This window comes from Lutra lutra, chromosome 3 (assembly GCF_902655055.1).
Source record: "Lutra lutra chromosome 3, mLutLut1.2, whole genome shotgun sequence".
NCBI classification, from domain to species: Eukaryota; Metazoa; Chordata; class Mammalia; order Carnivora; family Mustelidae; genus Lutra; species Lutra lutra.
The window spans coordinates 14212935-14229650 of NC_062280.1; the positions used below are offsets into that span (position 1 = coordinate 14212935).

A 16716-nucleotide genomic window follows, 5' to 3' on the forward strand; every position below is an offset into this window, starting at 1 on the left:
ATAATTTCTGACTCCCCCAGAATTTTACTACTGAAAGCCTATTGTTGACCAGAAGTCTTACCAATAACGTAAATAGCTGATTAACCCATATTTTGTACATGTGTTAGGTACTGTGTTCTTAAAATAAAAACAGAAGAGAAAGATTTTACTTATTTGACACAAAGAGAGAGATCACAAATAGGCAGAGAGGCAGGCAGAGAGAGGAGGAGAAGCATGCTCCTTGCTGGGCAGAGAGCCCGATGCGGGGGGGGGGGGGGGGTCTGTCCCAGGACCCTGAGATCATGACCTGAGCTGAGGGCAGATGCCTAAGTGGTTGAGCCAGCAGGTATCCCCAAAACTGTAATTTCTCTCTCTCTCTCTCTCTTTTTTTTTTTTTTTAAAGATTTTATTTATTTGTCAGCAGAACCATCGAGAGCAGCAGACAGAGGGAGAAGCAGGCTCCCTGCTGAGTAAAGAGCCTGGTGTGGGACTCCATCCTAGGACCCTGGCATCATGCATGACCTGAGCTGAAGGCAGACACTTAACCTACTGAGCCACAAAGGCATCCCTATTTCTCTTTCTTTAAAGATTTTCTTTATTTTGGGGGCGCCTGGGTGGCTTAGTCGGTTAAGCATCTGCATTTAGCTCAGGTCATGATCCCAGAGTCCTGAGATCGAGTCATGCATCAGGTTCCCTCTCACTGTCTCTCTCTCTCTGTCAAATAAATAAAATCTTCAGGAAAAAAAAAAGTTTATTTTGAGAGAGAGAGAGAGAGCATGAGTGAGGGGGAGGGACAGAGGGAGAGGCAGACTCCCTGCTGAGCAGGGAACCCAGTGGTCCAATCCCAGGACCCCGTGATCATGACCTGAGTCCCCTAGGTGTACAAAACTTCTATTTCATTAATACAGATGTTCTTCTTACAGGAAAAGCTGAATCTCAGTTGTATCCATAGTCCTGTTGTTAATGAACTTATGAGAGGAATCCGTTCCCAGATGGATGGATTAATCCCTGGTGTAGAACCACGTGAAATGGCAGCTATGTGTCTTGGATTGGCACACAGGTGAGATTTACTGGAGAAGAAAGTCCACTTACTCCTGTTTAGTAAGCAGTTGCGTTGCACTGGTTTAAGCATATTAAAATACTAATTTAATTCTCAATAATCTTTTGAAGAAGGTAGTAGTGGTATCCTCATTTTATAGATGGATCTGATGCCCAAAATCAGTTCACCTGGTAAGTAATGAAGCCTGGATTGGAGCCCAGGCAGATTCATCATAGATATTCTCTATCCTTCAAGTGTTGGGCCCCACAACTCTTGGGCTTTCTCTTTTCCCTAATCTCTAACTGAATCATTTGGTATTCCTCCATCTTTTCATCTCCCCAAATCTTCTCATCTGCTGTGGTCTTCTTCTGTCTGTATCTGTTGTTTTATTCCGATTTGTATTGACTTTTTATAGTAAGGCAAAGAGAAGCAAATTGACCTATCGTGTTTAATCGGAGGTCCATCAGAACCGCATTTCTGCTGAGCTGTGATATGTTCTGAAAAGCTTGGCATTCTGTGAAATTGCACTAAAATAACAGGTTTTGTTTTTTTTTTTAAGATTTTATTTATTTATTTGACAGAGGGGGCTGGGGAGCAGGCCCCCTGCCGAGCAGAGAGCCCGATGCGGGGCTCGATCCCAGGACCCTGAGATCATGACCTGAGCCGAAGGCAGAGGCTTAACTCACTGAGCCGCCCGGCGCCCCAATAACAGGGTTTTTAAGTGAGGAAAAATAGGGTTAAAGGTGGGCTGCTGGGAACTTACGTGACATTATAACTGGAGCACTGTCAAAACTAGCGCTACGTACTAATGCAGTTAGAAAGATGTGTACATTTATGTTAAAGGAATAACAAAACAAGCAGAGGTCTGTACCTTTGGACAAAAAATAGCATCAGTTAACAGAAGGGTTAAAGCTGCTGAGTTACAAGGATGAGCAAAATACATAAAAATCAATAACTTTGTAATAAGCATTTTTAAGAGCACACAAGCAGCTAAGCTGAGTCAAGATTCAAGCTTGTGATTAATTGACATTGTATAACAGTAGTGGTTCTCATTCAAGGGCAGTTAAATATCACTTAGAGGACATTTGGCAATGTCTAGAGACATTTTTGGCTGTTACAGGTGGGGTCAGATCTCTACTAACATAATGGGTAGAGGACAAGAATATTACTAAACATCCACAATTCACAGAATAGGCCCCTACAACAAAGAATTATCAGGCCTACATTGTTAACAGTGCCAAGATTAGGAAAACCTTATGTATAATATTGTTCCTCCATATCTTTCTGTTTTCAGGTGTTAATGCTACACATTTATTTACCTGCTGGTTTCCTTGAAACCCTGTAAACATCGTATATGGATCAATGTGATTTGTACTACACAGTATTATCCTGTTTGTCTTTCACAAATTAATTCATATTTCAGGAACATGGGTTATAGCAGGACGTATATTCTCTTTTTTAAGATTTTATTTCAGAGAGCGAGCTTGAGTGGGGGGGGGGGGGCAGAGGGAGAAGCAGACTCCCTGTGGAGCAGAGAGCCCTATGTGGGGCTAGATCCCAGAGACCTGGGATTATGACCTGAGCCAAAGGCAGATGCCCAACCAACTGAGCCACCCAGACGTCCTTGTATTTGCTTTTTAAGTGTGTATTTCCTAGTTTGCACACTGTATTCTCATTCAACTGGTTTTCCTATGTTGGGAAAATTAATGTAGCTCTAAGGAGAAGGATGTGGGGGGGGGTTTGTGGGGGTTTTTTGTTGTTGTTATTTTGTTTTTGACAGACTCACAGTGAGAGAGGGAACACGAGCAGGGGAAGTGGGAGAGGGAGAAGCAGGCTTCCTGCTGAGCAGGGAGCCCGGTGCAAGGCTTGATTCCAGGAACTGGGATCATGACCTGAGCTGAAAGCAGATGCTTAACGACTGAGCTACCCAGGTGCACCTAGGGATTTGGGTTTTTAAAAAGTTTTAAAAAATATAAATAAAAAGTTTTTTAAGATGTTAATTAAACTCATTTCGGGGGCGCCTGGGTGGCTCTGTGGGTTAAAGCCTCTGCCTTCGGCTCAGGTCATGATCCCGGGGTCCTGGGATCGAGCCCCACATCGGACTCTCCACTCGGTGGGAGCCTGCTTCCTTTCTTCTTCTCTCTCTGCCTGCCTCTCTGCCTACTTGTGATCTCTGTCTGTCAAATAAATAAATAAATAAATAATAAACTCATTTCGTAGATGCTGTCAGTAATTTTTTATTTTCCCCCTTTATCCCCAGCTTGTCCCGATACAGATTGAAATTCAGTGCTGATAAAGTGGACACCATGATTGTTCAGGCAATTTGTAAGTATAGTGCATATGATGTCTGATCCTTATAACTTTGCTGTTAAAACTATCTCTTAAAATTTTATCAGTTGAGGAAGGAAAAGGAGATTAATTAGAATTTTTAATAGTGAAGTAAATAACTAGAAAATGCAGAATAGAAAAGGCAAGCCACCCGTAATTTGACTAGTTGGAGATAATGTGAATTAACACTAGTGATGTTAACAGATTTGTTTCCCATGAGGCAGATCAATACGTGGGATCTATTGCTTTGTGCTTTTTACACTTGGCTTTATAATAGGTCAGTCCTATGCCATTAAGTGAATTTTGGAAACCTCAAATCCTTGTTTCCACTTTTAAAAATCCCTTTAGATGGCAATTACATTTCTGGATATGTGCTCCAAAGAACCAAAAGCAGGTACTCACAGATAGAAATGCACCTGTGTCTGTAGCAGCGTTATTCACAATAGCCAAAAAATGCAAACCACCTAAATACCCATAACAGATGAATAGATAAACGGAATGGGGCCCATTCACACAATGGATAATTTTTATTTTTACTTTAAAAAAAAAAAACATTTATTAAGTCAGAGAGTGTAAGCATAAGCAGGGGGAGTGGCAGGCCGAAGGAGAAGCAGGCTCCCTGCTGAGCAAGGAGTCCTATGTGGGACTTGATCCCAAGACCCTAGGATCACGACCTGAGCCAAAGGCAGCTGCTTAAACTGCTGAGCCACCCAGCCATCCCAGATAATAACTATTTTTAAACCATAAAAAGGTTTACAACATGGATGAATTTTGAAAATATACTGTGAGAAATAAGCCATACAAAAAAGACAACTGTTGTGTGATTCCACTTATGAGGTACCTAGAACAGGCAAATTGATAAAAGACCGAAAGTAGAAGAGATGACCAAGAGATGGGGGAAGATGGGGGATGAGGTGTTACTATTGAATGGGTGCAGAGTTTCCATGTGGATGCTGAAAGAGTTCTGGAAATGGGTAGTGGGTGATTGTTAAATAACATTGTGAATGTGCTTGATACCACTGAAACCTGCAGTTGAAAATGGTTAAAATGATAAGTTCTATGTATGTATATTTTAGTTTTATAAAGCCATTTTATGTTCCTCTTTTCTCTTTCATTTTAATCTACTGCAGCCTTGTTAGATGACTTAGATAAAGAACTAAACAACTATATTATGCGGTGTAGAGAATGGTATGGCTGGCATTTCCCTGAATTAGGAAAAATTATTTCGGATAATCTGACATACTGCAAGTGTTTACAGAAAGTCGGTGAGTAACTATCCTTTAAGGCATTGAAAATAACAATTTATTTGCATCCCAAAACATGAGTTGTAATATTTTTTCTTAACAAGCTTCCCAGAGTTCCTTATGCCTTGTGTGTATTTTGGGAGTATAGTCAAATTAGGGTCTATTAGAATTCAGAGACCCTTAACTTGAACTTTGACTTCAGGGGCGGGTACAGCAAGAGATCATGGATCTCATTTGGTTTTTCTTAAAATGGCTCCTTAACGTGGAATGTATCTCATAGGGAATTTACCATTAATAGGGGCAACTGTAGACTTGGAATATCCTGCATATGTTATGATACTAAAGTTGGTACTGCTCTCTATACTGTTAGTGTTTGTATTCCATACCAGTGTACAGTAATATTAGTAGAAAAACCTGAATATTGTTAATAAATAGAATTTACCAGGCTTATATTGCTGCCCCAAGAATTCATGGCCCTGGATTTAATAAAACCTTAGCTATAAATTGTCTGTTATAGTGTTATTAGTTCTATTGTGTGGGGTATTTTGTTTTTATTCTAATTTATATCTTTTTAGAGGGAGATGATGGGGAGAGATTTTAATCTCTAAAAATCAAGCCTTACATAAGGAAAATTAGTAGGTCAAACTTGTTCGCTTTTTGTTTTGTTTAGGCACCTTTTTCGTTGGCTTACCTCTACTTTTTTTTATTTGACTATTTGGATTTTATATAATTTGTTGAAGAGTGATTCTCCCTCATCCTCTGCAAACATTCCGTAGGCGATAGGAAGAATTATGCCTCAGCCAAACTTTCTGAACTACTGCCAGAGGAAGTTGAAGCAGAAGTGAAAGCAGCTGCAGAGATATCAATGGGAACAGAGGTTTCAGAAGAAGATATTTGCAATATTCTGCATCTCTGCACTCAGGTAAACTGTACACATGGGGAAACTAGTTGTGGTGGGGCCGGCTATGTAATAATAACTTTCTGATGGTGATGATGATTTTTAAACTTGATCCACCTGATAAATATGAGGGTGTTCAGTCACTACCTCATCTGATGCCATCTTGATTTATATACTTTAGGGGGGAAGTACATACTGAAGTAAGTTGAAAGAAGATTATCTAATTTATTTATACTAGCATTGTCTGGATAATGAATTATGAATCCCTTAAGGGAACAGAAATACAGCTTGAGTTACTTAATTCCAGCCTTTATGTTTGTAGCCTGGAATGCTTCTCCCCGCCCCCACGCCCCATTTGGAGATCACTAAAGAAGAATCACAAAAAGGAGGCTGGCCCAGTCAGTAGAGCATGTGACTCTTGATCTTGGGGTTGTAAGTTCAAGCCCCATGTTGGGTGTAAAGATTACTTAATAAAATCTTTAAAAAAAGAATCACACACGCAAAAAAGAATCACAGAGAGGATGACATAATGTCTAGCCCTTAGAGTTTTTAAAAATAACTAATATTGACTAGTATTTTTAAGCAGTATATTAGGTTGATTGCATTTATTATCTCATAAAATTTATGAAAATGGGAAGCTGAGAGAAAGGATGCTTTGTTTTCCCAGGATTACGCAGCTTATCTATGACAGTTTAGGGCTCCAGTGTTTTCAGACATGTGGTTTTTATGTGATTTTTACACAAGTCATTTATGGTATATTCATCTTGTTCCTTATACTAGGTAATTGAAATCTCAGAATATAGAACCCAGCTCTATGAATATCTACAAAATCGAATGATGGCCATTGCACCAAATGTTACAGTCATGGTTGGGGAATTAGTGGGAGCACGGCTCATTGCTCATGCAGGTGATGATTTTAATGTAACCTATAAATAGGTATACCTAGAGTAGATTGTTTTCTACCTAGGATTATTTTTTCATCTTCAAATTACATTTATTAGAAATTATAGGTAATAAATATAAGTAGATGGTATATGGGAGAGGACTAAGGACCAAGTAAGTGTTCAATGATGATTCTGATTCCTGTGCCTGATTTCCTTTTGGATAATGAAGGCATCTTCAGTCACTACCTCTTCTGAGACACTTGTGGTCCGTTGTCAGAAGTTTATTACCATTAATGAGAATAATCAGAAAGAATGCAGGAGAATGAAATCAGTTGATATTTCCTAATACTAAAAATTTAACCAGATTAGGGGCTCAGTTGGTTAAGTGCTTGACTCTTAGTTTTGGCTCAGGTCATGATCTCAAGATTGTGAGATTGAGCCCTGCATTGGACTCCACTCTGGGCATGGAGCCTGCTCAAGATTCTCTCTCTCCCTTTCTGCTGTCCCCCCGCGCACACACCCCTCTAAAACAAAACAAAACAAAAAAATCATCAGATTAAATAGCAGTAGTTCTCACAACAGGTGATACATACCCTTGATCAAGAATCTGGTTCACTGCTGAATTTGCTATTTTAATGTATTCGACATGCAAAATATTTTTAATGAATTTATAATAAGACTTCATGTATGTATATGGTGATGTTACAAAGAAGGTACGCTATAAAAATATACTGTATAATTGAATATTCGCAAATAGAGTGAAATACTATTATATTATTGGAGTTAATCGTTAAAATCTGTCACAGAAGATCATAAAATATCCTCTATATCAAAAGTATCTAAACTAGAATAGCCCCTCTAACGACATCATTAATCCGACAGGCCATTCAGATGCCCTCAGCTGTGAGGCTGGGATTGTCTGGTTGGTTTTGTTTTCTGCATCCAAATTTTCATAGCCTTAACTACACTTGGGGGTATGAGATGCAGGGCTTAACAGAAGTCTGTTGAATTTTAAATAGGGATCTAGTGGTTGGGCATTGATACTGGGGGTCTGTTCTGACAAAATCTATGCGATAAATCTAACAAAGCAGCGACTTTTTATACCTGATTAGTATGCTTCTATCTCCTCATCCGTATCTTAAACAACAGATAAGAGTGTGAGAAAGTTAACGCATAGTGATACTGTGATGTCCTGTGAGTGTCCCTCTGTATGTTTTTTTTCATATCTAAAGTAGAATATTTGATGTCTAAAGGCCTCCTCAGTGGTATGCTAATGGAATATAGAATAGTATAATACCATCTCTGGGGCAAATAAGTATATAATTGAAGTAATAAGCTTAACCTTCAGTTCGTCCTCAGTGTTCACTGTAAGCCTCTGCTTACACTGCTCCATGAATGAACCACAAACACTGAGGCTTTTTAGGGAATCTCAGACTGGAATCTGTATTGTGTCAGATTTTTATTTACTCGGTGCCTGTAATACTAAGATTATATGTCTTACACTTAATACATGGAACTTTTAAGTACTTGGAATTGCATTCCTTGTAACTACTTTTTTTTTTTTTTTGGAAGGTTCTCTTTTGAATTTGGCCAAACATGCAGCTTCTACGGTTCAGATTCTTGGAGCAGAAAAGGCACTCTTCAGAGCCCTCAAGTCTAGACGAGATACCCCCAAATACGGTCTCATTTATCATGCTTCACTCGTAGGCCAGACAAGTCCGAAGCACAAAGGAAAGGTGAGTTGCATGTCTTCTGAGGCAGGTGGTTTTTTTCTTTTTTTCCTCCAGATGACTCATCTTCTGCCTGTTCTATGGTATGCAATAAAATTTTCCCGTTTCTTTTTCATTAAATAGAGAATGGTGAATTCTTGAGCTAAAAAGCACTTTTGTGTAATGAAAGAAAATAATATTAGTAAGTGTTGCTGGGGGTGCCTGGCTGACTCAGTTAGTAGAGCATGCAGCTCTTGCTTACGGGGTCGTGAGTTCCCAGCCCCACGTTGGGTGTAGAGCTTACTTTAAAAAAATATATATATTATTACTATTATTTTTTATAAGATAAAGTATTACTAATTTTTTTTTTAAAGATTTTTATTTATTCATTTGTCAGAGTGAGCACAGGCAGACAGAGTGGCAGGCAGAGGCAGACGGAGAAGCAGGCTCCCACTGAGCAAGGAGCCCGATGTGGGACTCGATCCCAGAACGCTGGGATCATGACTTGAGCCGAAGGCAGCGGCTTAACCAACTGAGCCACCCAGGCGTCCCAAGTATTACTAATTTTGTTAAACCCATTTTCTTTTGCTGTATTAGGATTTTTCTAGAATCCACCTGTTTGTGAAGGATGGCGTGGATGGCACATCAAAAGTTTTCTATGTGGCAAGAAATCAACTTAACATCATCATTTATAAATTATAAAATAATAACCATGCACTGTGCTCAACTCTTAGTGGGACTTAAGTGAGTCCTTTTAATAGCCCTGTGAGATGTAGGGTATCTGTTTTACAGATGAAAAAGCTGAGTCTGGGGCACCTGGGTGGCTCAGTGGGTTAAAGCCTCTGCCTTCAGCTCAGGTCATGATCCCAGGGTCCTGTGATCAAGCCCCGCATGGGACTCTCTGCTCCGAGGGGAGCCTGCTTCCCTTCCTGTCTCTCTGCCTGCCTCTCTGCCTACTTGTGATCTCTCTCTGTCAAACAAATAAATAAAATCTTTAAAAAAAAAAAAAGAAAAAGAAAAAACTGAGTCTTTGGCACATTAAGTACTTGAAAGCTTTTTGCTTAGGGCACATAATTTAACAAGTTGAAATGTTAAAAAAAAAAAACTTGAAATGTTACAAAATTCAGAGCTGATTGATGAAAGGGGCTGAAAAAATGTTAATTAGCTTACAAGGGCGGTTGTGCCTTTTCCAGATGACATCATGGTGTAGAACTAAGGCCATTGAGTAGAAATTAAAGGAAGACATCAGAAGGGTAGTTTGAGCTTGTTTTAGACGTGAACTGCTGCAGGATCATCTCACCCAACAAAGTGAATGGAGTTGTGTGTAACCAGTTAGCCACTGAGAGATTCAGATAAAGCTAGGTGGCTTGGGTTGTATGATTCATAATAATTTTATAATTTCTGATTTAAAAAAATCCTATAGTGAGTGATAGAGTTGATGATGTGCTCCAGTTTTCTCATGAGTAAGTTATTGAGGATTTTAATGTCTCAACTTGAAATATAGTTTGAGTGCCTCTAACTTTAAGTTCTCTATCAGATTTCTCGAATGCTGGCAGCCAAAACTGTTCTGGCTATTCGGTATGATGCTTTTGGTGAAGACTCCAGTTCTGCGATGGGAGTTGAGAACCGAGCCAAATTAGAGGCCAGGTTGAGGACCTTGGAAGATAGAGGGGTAAGGACCATATCCTGCCTATTGGTAGAAATGTTAGCTGTCAAAAATGAATAAACTTCAACTGGTTTATGTACTTACTCATTTCACCTACTAAGCAGTTTTATTTTAATGATTAATATTACCATGTCTAATTATGTCTTTTTCCCTGCTGTTAAACAGTTACCCTTGTATTTACTAAGAATTGATATCTTTTCTTAGATAAGGAAAATAAGTGGAACGGGAAAAGCATTAGCAAAAACAGAAAAATATGAACATAAAAGGTGAGTACATTTGGGGAGGATGGGTGAGCAGTACCTGCTTGATGAAATTTTAATTGACAGCTGCAGTGTTTATAATAAAATGTAAGCACTTCAGTGTCCTATTTTTCTTTGCTATTTATAGTTTTCCATATTTTGAATTTTTAATCACAAACATTATTATATTGTAATAAATATATACATAGTATATATTTTGGATTTTATTTTTCCCCTCTTATTTAAGTAATGTCTGTACCCAACATGGGGCTCAAACTCAGAATCCAAAGATCAGGAGTGATGTGCTCCTTGAACCAAGCCAGCCAGTGCCCCTTGGCTTTTTTTTCCCTTCTTAATATTTAACTAGTTCATTTTCGGGTGTTGATAGTAAATATTTGTCATTCATAGCTTCTGTATAGTACACCATCTGTCAAAAAGAAAATCAATTCGTTAATTCACAATGAAACCTAAAGACAGAAAAGTCTGAAAATAGCTAAAAGGCATAATAGTAAAGTATTCAGACCTCACCATGAAACAAACAAAAGATACGTGTAGGGAGAGGCATTGTGGCTATTTGAGGTGATGTTCAGTACTACTAAGTTTCTGATGATGGAAGTACAATGTGGCGCAACTTTTCTGAGATGTGGTTTGACAGTATGTACAGGAGCCTTTAAAATGTTTCTAGCATTAACCCATACATTTTCCCTTGGGACTCCTGTAATTCCTTAAGAATTTTAATAGTAGGGGCGCCTGGGTGGCTCAGTGGGTTAAGCCTCTGCCTTTGGCTCAGGTCATGATCTCAGGGTCCTGAGGTCAGGCCCGAATCGGGCTCTCTGCTCAGCAGGGAGCCTGCTTTCCCCTCTATCTCCGCCTGCTGCTCTGCCTACTTGACGTCTCTCTCTGTGTCAAATAAATAAAATCTTTTTTAAAAAAAAGAATTTTAATAGTATGCTTTTAAACTGGGAAAGGAGTAACAATCTTACTGTGTATATATATATATATTTAAACATATATAGAAAACTTGTTTCCTTTATTCTGGAAAGAAAGCAAAAGTGTTCTGTGGGCATTAACATTTTGTTTTATGAATTTTCCAAGTTTTCAACAATAATTGTATATATATATTTTGTAATGTTTAAAGTTGAATTTGGTGTCTTTATTTGATAAGTGTGGATTTTATTTTTTTTAAAGATTTTATTTATTTATTTGACAGGGATCGCAAGTGGGCAGAGAGGCAGACAGAGAGAGGGGAGGAAGCAGGCTCCCTGCTGAGCAGAGAGCCAGATGCAGGGCTCGATCCCTGGACCCTGGGATCATGACCTGAGTTGAAGGCAAAGGCTTTAACCCACTGAGCCACCCAGGCGCCCCTGGATTTTTTTTTTTTTTTTAATTATTAATGTTTTTAATGTGTAAAAATTAAGCGGACATGACTCTACAAATAAACTTAAATGAAATGTTCCTTAGCTTGTTTTGAACAATTTTTTAATGTTCTCATGCCATTATACTTTTGACCTTATTATTATTTTTTTTTTAAATTTTATTTATTGGGGCACCTGGGTGGCTCAGTGCGTTAAGCCTCTGCCTTCGGCTCGGGTCGTGATCTCAGGGTCCTGGGATCGAGCCCCGCATCGGGCTCTCTGCTCGGCGGTGAGCCTGCTTCCTCCTCTCTCTGCCTGCCTCTCTGCCTACTTGTGATCTCTCTCTCTCTCTCTCTCTGTCAAAAAAAAAAAAAAAAAAAAAAAAAAAAAATAAAATAAAATAAATAAATTTTATTTATTTAGTGACAGAGAAGAGACACAGCAGGGGGAGTGGGAGAGGGAGAAGCAGGCTCCCTGCCCAGCAGGTAGCCCAATGTGGGGCTCTGTCCCAGGATCCTGGGATCATGACCTGAGCCTAAGGCAGACGCTTAACAACTGAGCCACCCAGGCGCCCTACTTTTAACTTCAGTAAATGTGCTGCCGAAGCAAGCACGCTACTTTTAACTTTAAAGACATGTATTTGAAGCACCAATTAGGAGATTTATTCTTGTTTTAGGCACTTAGTCCTTCAGTTTTTTCTGAAAAATTTTTTCTGCTACATTAGAACAAAGGCAAATGTAGGCTTTTAGGGAATCTTTTTTTTTTTTTTTTTTTTTTTTTAAGAATTTATTTATTTGAGAGAGACAAAGTGAGAGCATGAGAATGGAGAAGGTCAGAGGGAGAAGTAGACTCCTTGCAGAGCTGGGAGCCCGATGTGGCACTCGATCCCAGGTCTCTGGGATCATAACCTAAGCCGAAAGCCATCGCTCAACCAACCGAGCTACCCAGGTGCCCCTGAATTACCCTATTTCTAAAACTTAAATTGCTTCAGTTTTTAATTTCTAAAATAATCATTTGTTGTAAAGAAATTTTGTTTTTCCCCATACTGACTGTTTTTCTTTTTTTTCTTTTTTTTTTTTTATAAAGATTTTATTTATTTATTTGACAGACAGATCACAAGTAGGCAGAGAGGCAGGCAGAGAGAGGAGGAAGCAGGCTTCCCGCTGAGTAGAGAACCCGATTCGGGGCTTGATCCCAGGACACTGGGATCATGACCCGAGCAGAAGGCAGAGGTTTTAAACCACTGAGCCACCCAGGCGCCCAGACTGAATGTTTTTCTATACCATAGTCAGTCATCACATTGATTACTAAATGAGAATTCATTTTAGCTCACCACTTCCTTTGAAGTGTGATTGACTTACGTGGAAAATCCTTACCTTTTGGAAATTACTAGTTTTCATAAACTGCCTCAAAACCACTAAAACGAAACAGTATTATATGCTTATGTAAGTATTATCTAATGGCATTTCTTTTAAACTATCTTAGAATTATTTCATTTATAAGTATTCATAGAGATTTTCTATAATTCTTTGACTCTTACAGTGAAGTAAAGACTTATGATCCTTCTGGTGATTCCACACTGCCAGCCTGTTCTAAAAAACGCAAGATAGAACAGGTAGATAAAGAAGACGAAATTGTTGAAAAGAAGGCCAAAAAAGCCAAGGTTAAAATTAAAGGTCAGTTTGAATTTTTTAAATATTGTTTATATTCATATTCTTTAAGAAAGACTTCGTATGTCTTGGGGAAGTATATGCCATTGAACTTTATTGAGAAACCACCCATATTGAAAGTTAATGGTGTTTTAATAAGCCATCGTCATGTTCCTTGATAACAGTTAAGGTATTAAATTTATCAGACTTCATAGAGGAGTGTGAGAAGCATTTCTTTGAAAATATGGAATCATGTATTATGTTAAGTTTACCAAACTTTAGTTTCTACCACGTGAACTATTTTGGTAATTAGCTTAAAAAGAAAAAAAGTTCATGGTTTTTAAATTAGTTGCCAAAATATTTTTGTTATATTGTTTTCTGTTACATAGAATGGACTAGAGTAATAACATTGGTAACCTACCATTATAGTAATAATATTTAATAGGTACTCTCCAGTGAACTCAGCTATCTTGCAAAGCTGATAAGCAAGTAACCCCATTTACTAACAATACCTTTGTTGAATTTGGTTTCTAAATAGCTTAGTGGTCAAAAGTATATTATCAGCAAATGTGGGTTCCTGCCCAGGCTGAAGACAACATAAACAGCTATTTAACTCCTATGTTGCTCTTTGTTTATTGAACAGTGAGGTGATCCCTAAGCCCATTAGTAGCATTTGAAACAGCAGACTCCAGTGTCTTCATTTGGACATCCAGTAAACGTTTCAAACTTAACATTCCTATGTCCTTGTCACTCTCAGTCTGTTGCTCCACAAATTTGTCTGTCTTACTAATGGCAGTTCTAGTTGCTTTAGCCTTTAACCTTGACTGTTTTCTTAGAACCCAAATCTACTCTGGCACCAAATCCTCTTTTTTTTTTTTTTTTTTTTTTTTTTTTTTTGTAAATTTTTTTTAAGTAAACTCTGTTCCCAGTTTGGGTCTCAAACTTTAAAAAGTCCCAAGATCAGGAGTCACATGTTCCACGAGCTGAGCTAGCCAGGTGCCCCTCTTCTGGCAACAAATCCTGTCAATGCAGTTCTGCTTTGAAAATATATATCCAGAATCTAACCACTTGCCTTATCCACAACTGCTTTTCTTAATGTAGCAGCCACAAGGGCACACCCCCCACTAATTCTCTCATTCAGTTTTATTCCTTTTAGCCACACTGGCCTCCTCGTTATTGTTTGATCCTGCCAACTCTCCTCCTCTTCCAAAATAACCTTAGCTTTTGCTTTTCTCTTTACCTGGAGTATTTTGCCTCAAGACAGGTGCCATGTTTTCACTCCTTTGCCTCTTCCAGGCATTGCCTGACTGTCCTGTCTGAAGTACCTGTATGCACTGCCTTCCTCAGTGTTCCTCTTCTTGCCTTATTTTCATTCTTAGCACGGATTACTGTGTAAAATATTATATAGTTATTCTTTGATTCCCTCCAGTCCTTGAAAAAAAAAAAAAAGGCTACATAAGGACAGGGATTTGTCTGTTTTATGTCCTGTTGTGTCCAGTTGTCTAGGATATAGCCTGGCACTTAGTAGGTGCTAAATAAATTTTTTGGTGAGCGAGTTTCTAGTGATAGGTATATATTATGGAGTCCTTTTTTTTTTTTTTAAGTCCTTATTCTTTTTTTTTTTTTTTAAAGATTTTTTATTTATTATTTATTTGACAGAGAGAGAGATCACAAGTAGACGGAGAGGCAGGCAGAGAGAGAGAGAGGGAAGCAGGCTTCCTGCTCAGCAGAGAGCCCGATGCGGGACTCGATCCCAGGACCCTGAGATCATGACCTGAGCCGAAGGCAGCGGCTTAACCCACTGAGCCACCCAGGCGCCCCTTAAGTCCTTATTCTTAAGAGCCAAGCATGATACGTTATCTCGTTAAATCTGGTAAGATGAGCAGTAAATGGGGTTTAGAGAACTCAGTGACTTCTCAGGGTCACAACCGGTTGAAACAAACCCAGGTCTGTTAACTCCAGAGCACACTTTTTTTTTTTTTTTTTTTTTAAGATTATGTTTGTTAGAGCGAGAGAGCGCAAGCAGCGGGCATCGGGTGGAGGGAGAGAGAAGCAGGCTTCCCGCCGGGCAGGGGCCTGGAGCAGCGCACAGCCCAGGACCCTGGGATCATGACCCGAGCCAAAGGCAGATGCTTAACCCACTGAGCCACCTGGCACCCTTCCAGAGCACAAATTCTTAATCCTTTCTAATAAAGTGACAACTGCCAAAAAACATTGAGTTTGGAGATCCAATGATCTGTCTCGATCCTAATTTCCATAGATAGCTGCATGACTTCATAAAGTTAGTGATCTTGGACTAGGTAGGTGTTTGAAGGACCTTTCCACTTAAAGAATTTTATAATAAACATTGGATAGTCAGCCAGAATGATGGGAAAAAACTGAGATTTGAAAGGTGGGAAAGTGAGGTCTGATATAATGTTAATTGTTGTGTCTGTACTTAACCCCACTCAGTTGAAGAAGCCCCAGTAGCAACAGAGGAAGAAGAAGAAGAAGAAGGAGTACTAGTGGTAGAAGAACAGGAGACATCTGTGAAGAAGAAGAAAAAGAAGGACAAAAAGAAACATATCAAGGAAGAACCACTTTCTGAGGAAGAACCATGCACCAGCACAGCAATTCCTGTATGTTTGTTTTTAATACTTTGTTGGCACAGGCCGGGTTTCTATTTTATTGAACTATTAGAAATGAGCAGGCATGGGCGCCTGGGTGGCTCAGTGGGTTAAGCCGCTGCCTTCGGCTCAGGTCATGATCTCAGGGTCCTGGGATTGAGTCCCACATCGGGCTCTCTGCTCAGCAAGAAGCCTGCTTCCCTCTCTCTCTCTGCCTTCCTCTCCGTCTACTTGTGATCTCTCTCTGTCATTTAAATAAAATCTTAAAAAAAAAAAAAATGAGCAGGCAGTTGAGGTGGTTTTTATTGATGGAACAGTAAAATAAAAATGATATTGTTGTAAAAAGGCCAAACCTAAAATCTTACTACAAAATGGGTTTACTTTGAGGAAGAGAGAATATAACTTGATACAGATTTTCAGAGAGGTGATTTTTATATTTTTAGGTCTTAATCGTTCACCAAATTTGTTTTTGAGGGAAATTGATCTACTTCGCTTCTTATAAAGTTACTGTCCCTCACCCATACATTTACAGCGCTTTCAAAAGCATTCTTATTTGTTACTTTCAGAGTCCAGAGAAAAAGAAGAAAAAGAAAAAAAAGAAAGATAATGAGGACTAATTGAAGGGAATCATCTTTGAGTCATCGGGACACATCACACCTAAGATTCAGTGAGGAGTGTATCAGAAATGTTCCGTAATTGAGCGAAGGTTGGATGAAACAGAGTTCCTACTCATCGATACCTTTTCGAACCTACGTGTCTTGACACCAGTTCTGTTAACTTGATTATGTCATTTCTCAGTCTTTGTTATACAAATAAAAATATTTTCTTTGTATTTTAAGGTAGTTCTGTGATCTCTGTATTTTAGTACACAATTATGATCCTTTCTATATTTAGCATTTAATGATGATTATTGCTTTGATAAGTATAGCTGAAAAGTGAGAGTTGTGAATTGTTCATTTGAAACTTAACCTCTAGCCTTCTGGAAGGCTGTGATTAGGTGGACCAATTTAAGAGCTTTACTCTAATGTTTCTTTTTCCCTTTTTGACTTTTTTCTCCTGTTTCTCTGCTTCTGTATTTATTTAAATAAAGCTGTGTTTTGTGTTCAAAATTTTAAAATTA

The 16716-nt window shown here is 38.8% G+C and overlaps 1 protein-coding gene and 2 non-coding genes across 7 annotated transcripts in view; all 3 read left to right on the plus strand.

Moving 5' to 3' along the window:
- Positions 1–16434, plus strand: part of NOP58 (NOP58 ribonucleoprotein) — a 31068-nt gene extending 14634 nt beyond the window's left edge. For 4 of the 5 annotated variants that reach the window (XM_047721552.1, XM_047721557.1, XM_047721555.1 and 1 more), the window contains 11 exons: positions 903–1039; positions 3279–3343; positions 4477–4611; positions 5367–5512; positions 6269–6395; positions 7945–8108; positions 9619–9753; positions 9952–10013; positions 12884–13017; positions 15442–15679; positions 15883–16185. In XM_047721552.1, coding sequence (XP_047577508.1) covers positions 903–1039; positions 3279–3343; positions 4477–4611; positions 5367–5512; positions 6269–6395; positions 7945–8108; positions 9619–9753; positions 9952–10013; positions 12884–13017; positions 15442–15679; positions 15883–15916 — 1377 coding nt within the window. In that variant the 3' untranslated portion in view covers positions 15917–16185. Of the gene's footprint in view, positions 1–902; positions 1040–3278; positions 3344–4476; positions 4612–5366; positions 5513–6268; positions 6396–7944; positions 8109–9618; positions 9754–9951; positions 10014–12883; positions 13018–15441; positions 15680–15882 lie in introns of all 5 variants that reach the window. The other variant, XM_047721553.1, reaches the window with a different exon arrangement.
- Positions 5573–5652, plus strand: LOC125096686 (small nucleolar RNA SNORD11B). Its single transcript, XR_007126343.1, has one exon. It is a non-coding gene; the product is annotated as a small nucleolar RNA SNORD11B (small nucleolar RNA).
- LOC125096685 (small nucleolar RNA SNORD11) lies at positions 6549–6632 on the plus strand. The gene has a single exon (XR_007126342.1). It is a non-coding gene; the product is annotated as a small nucleolar RNA SNORD11 (small nucleolar RNA).
- Positions 16435–16716: the final 282 nt, after the last annotated feature.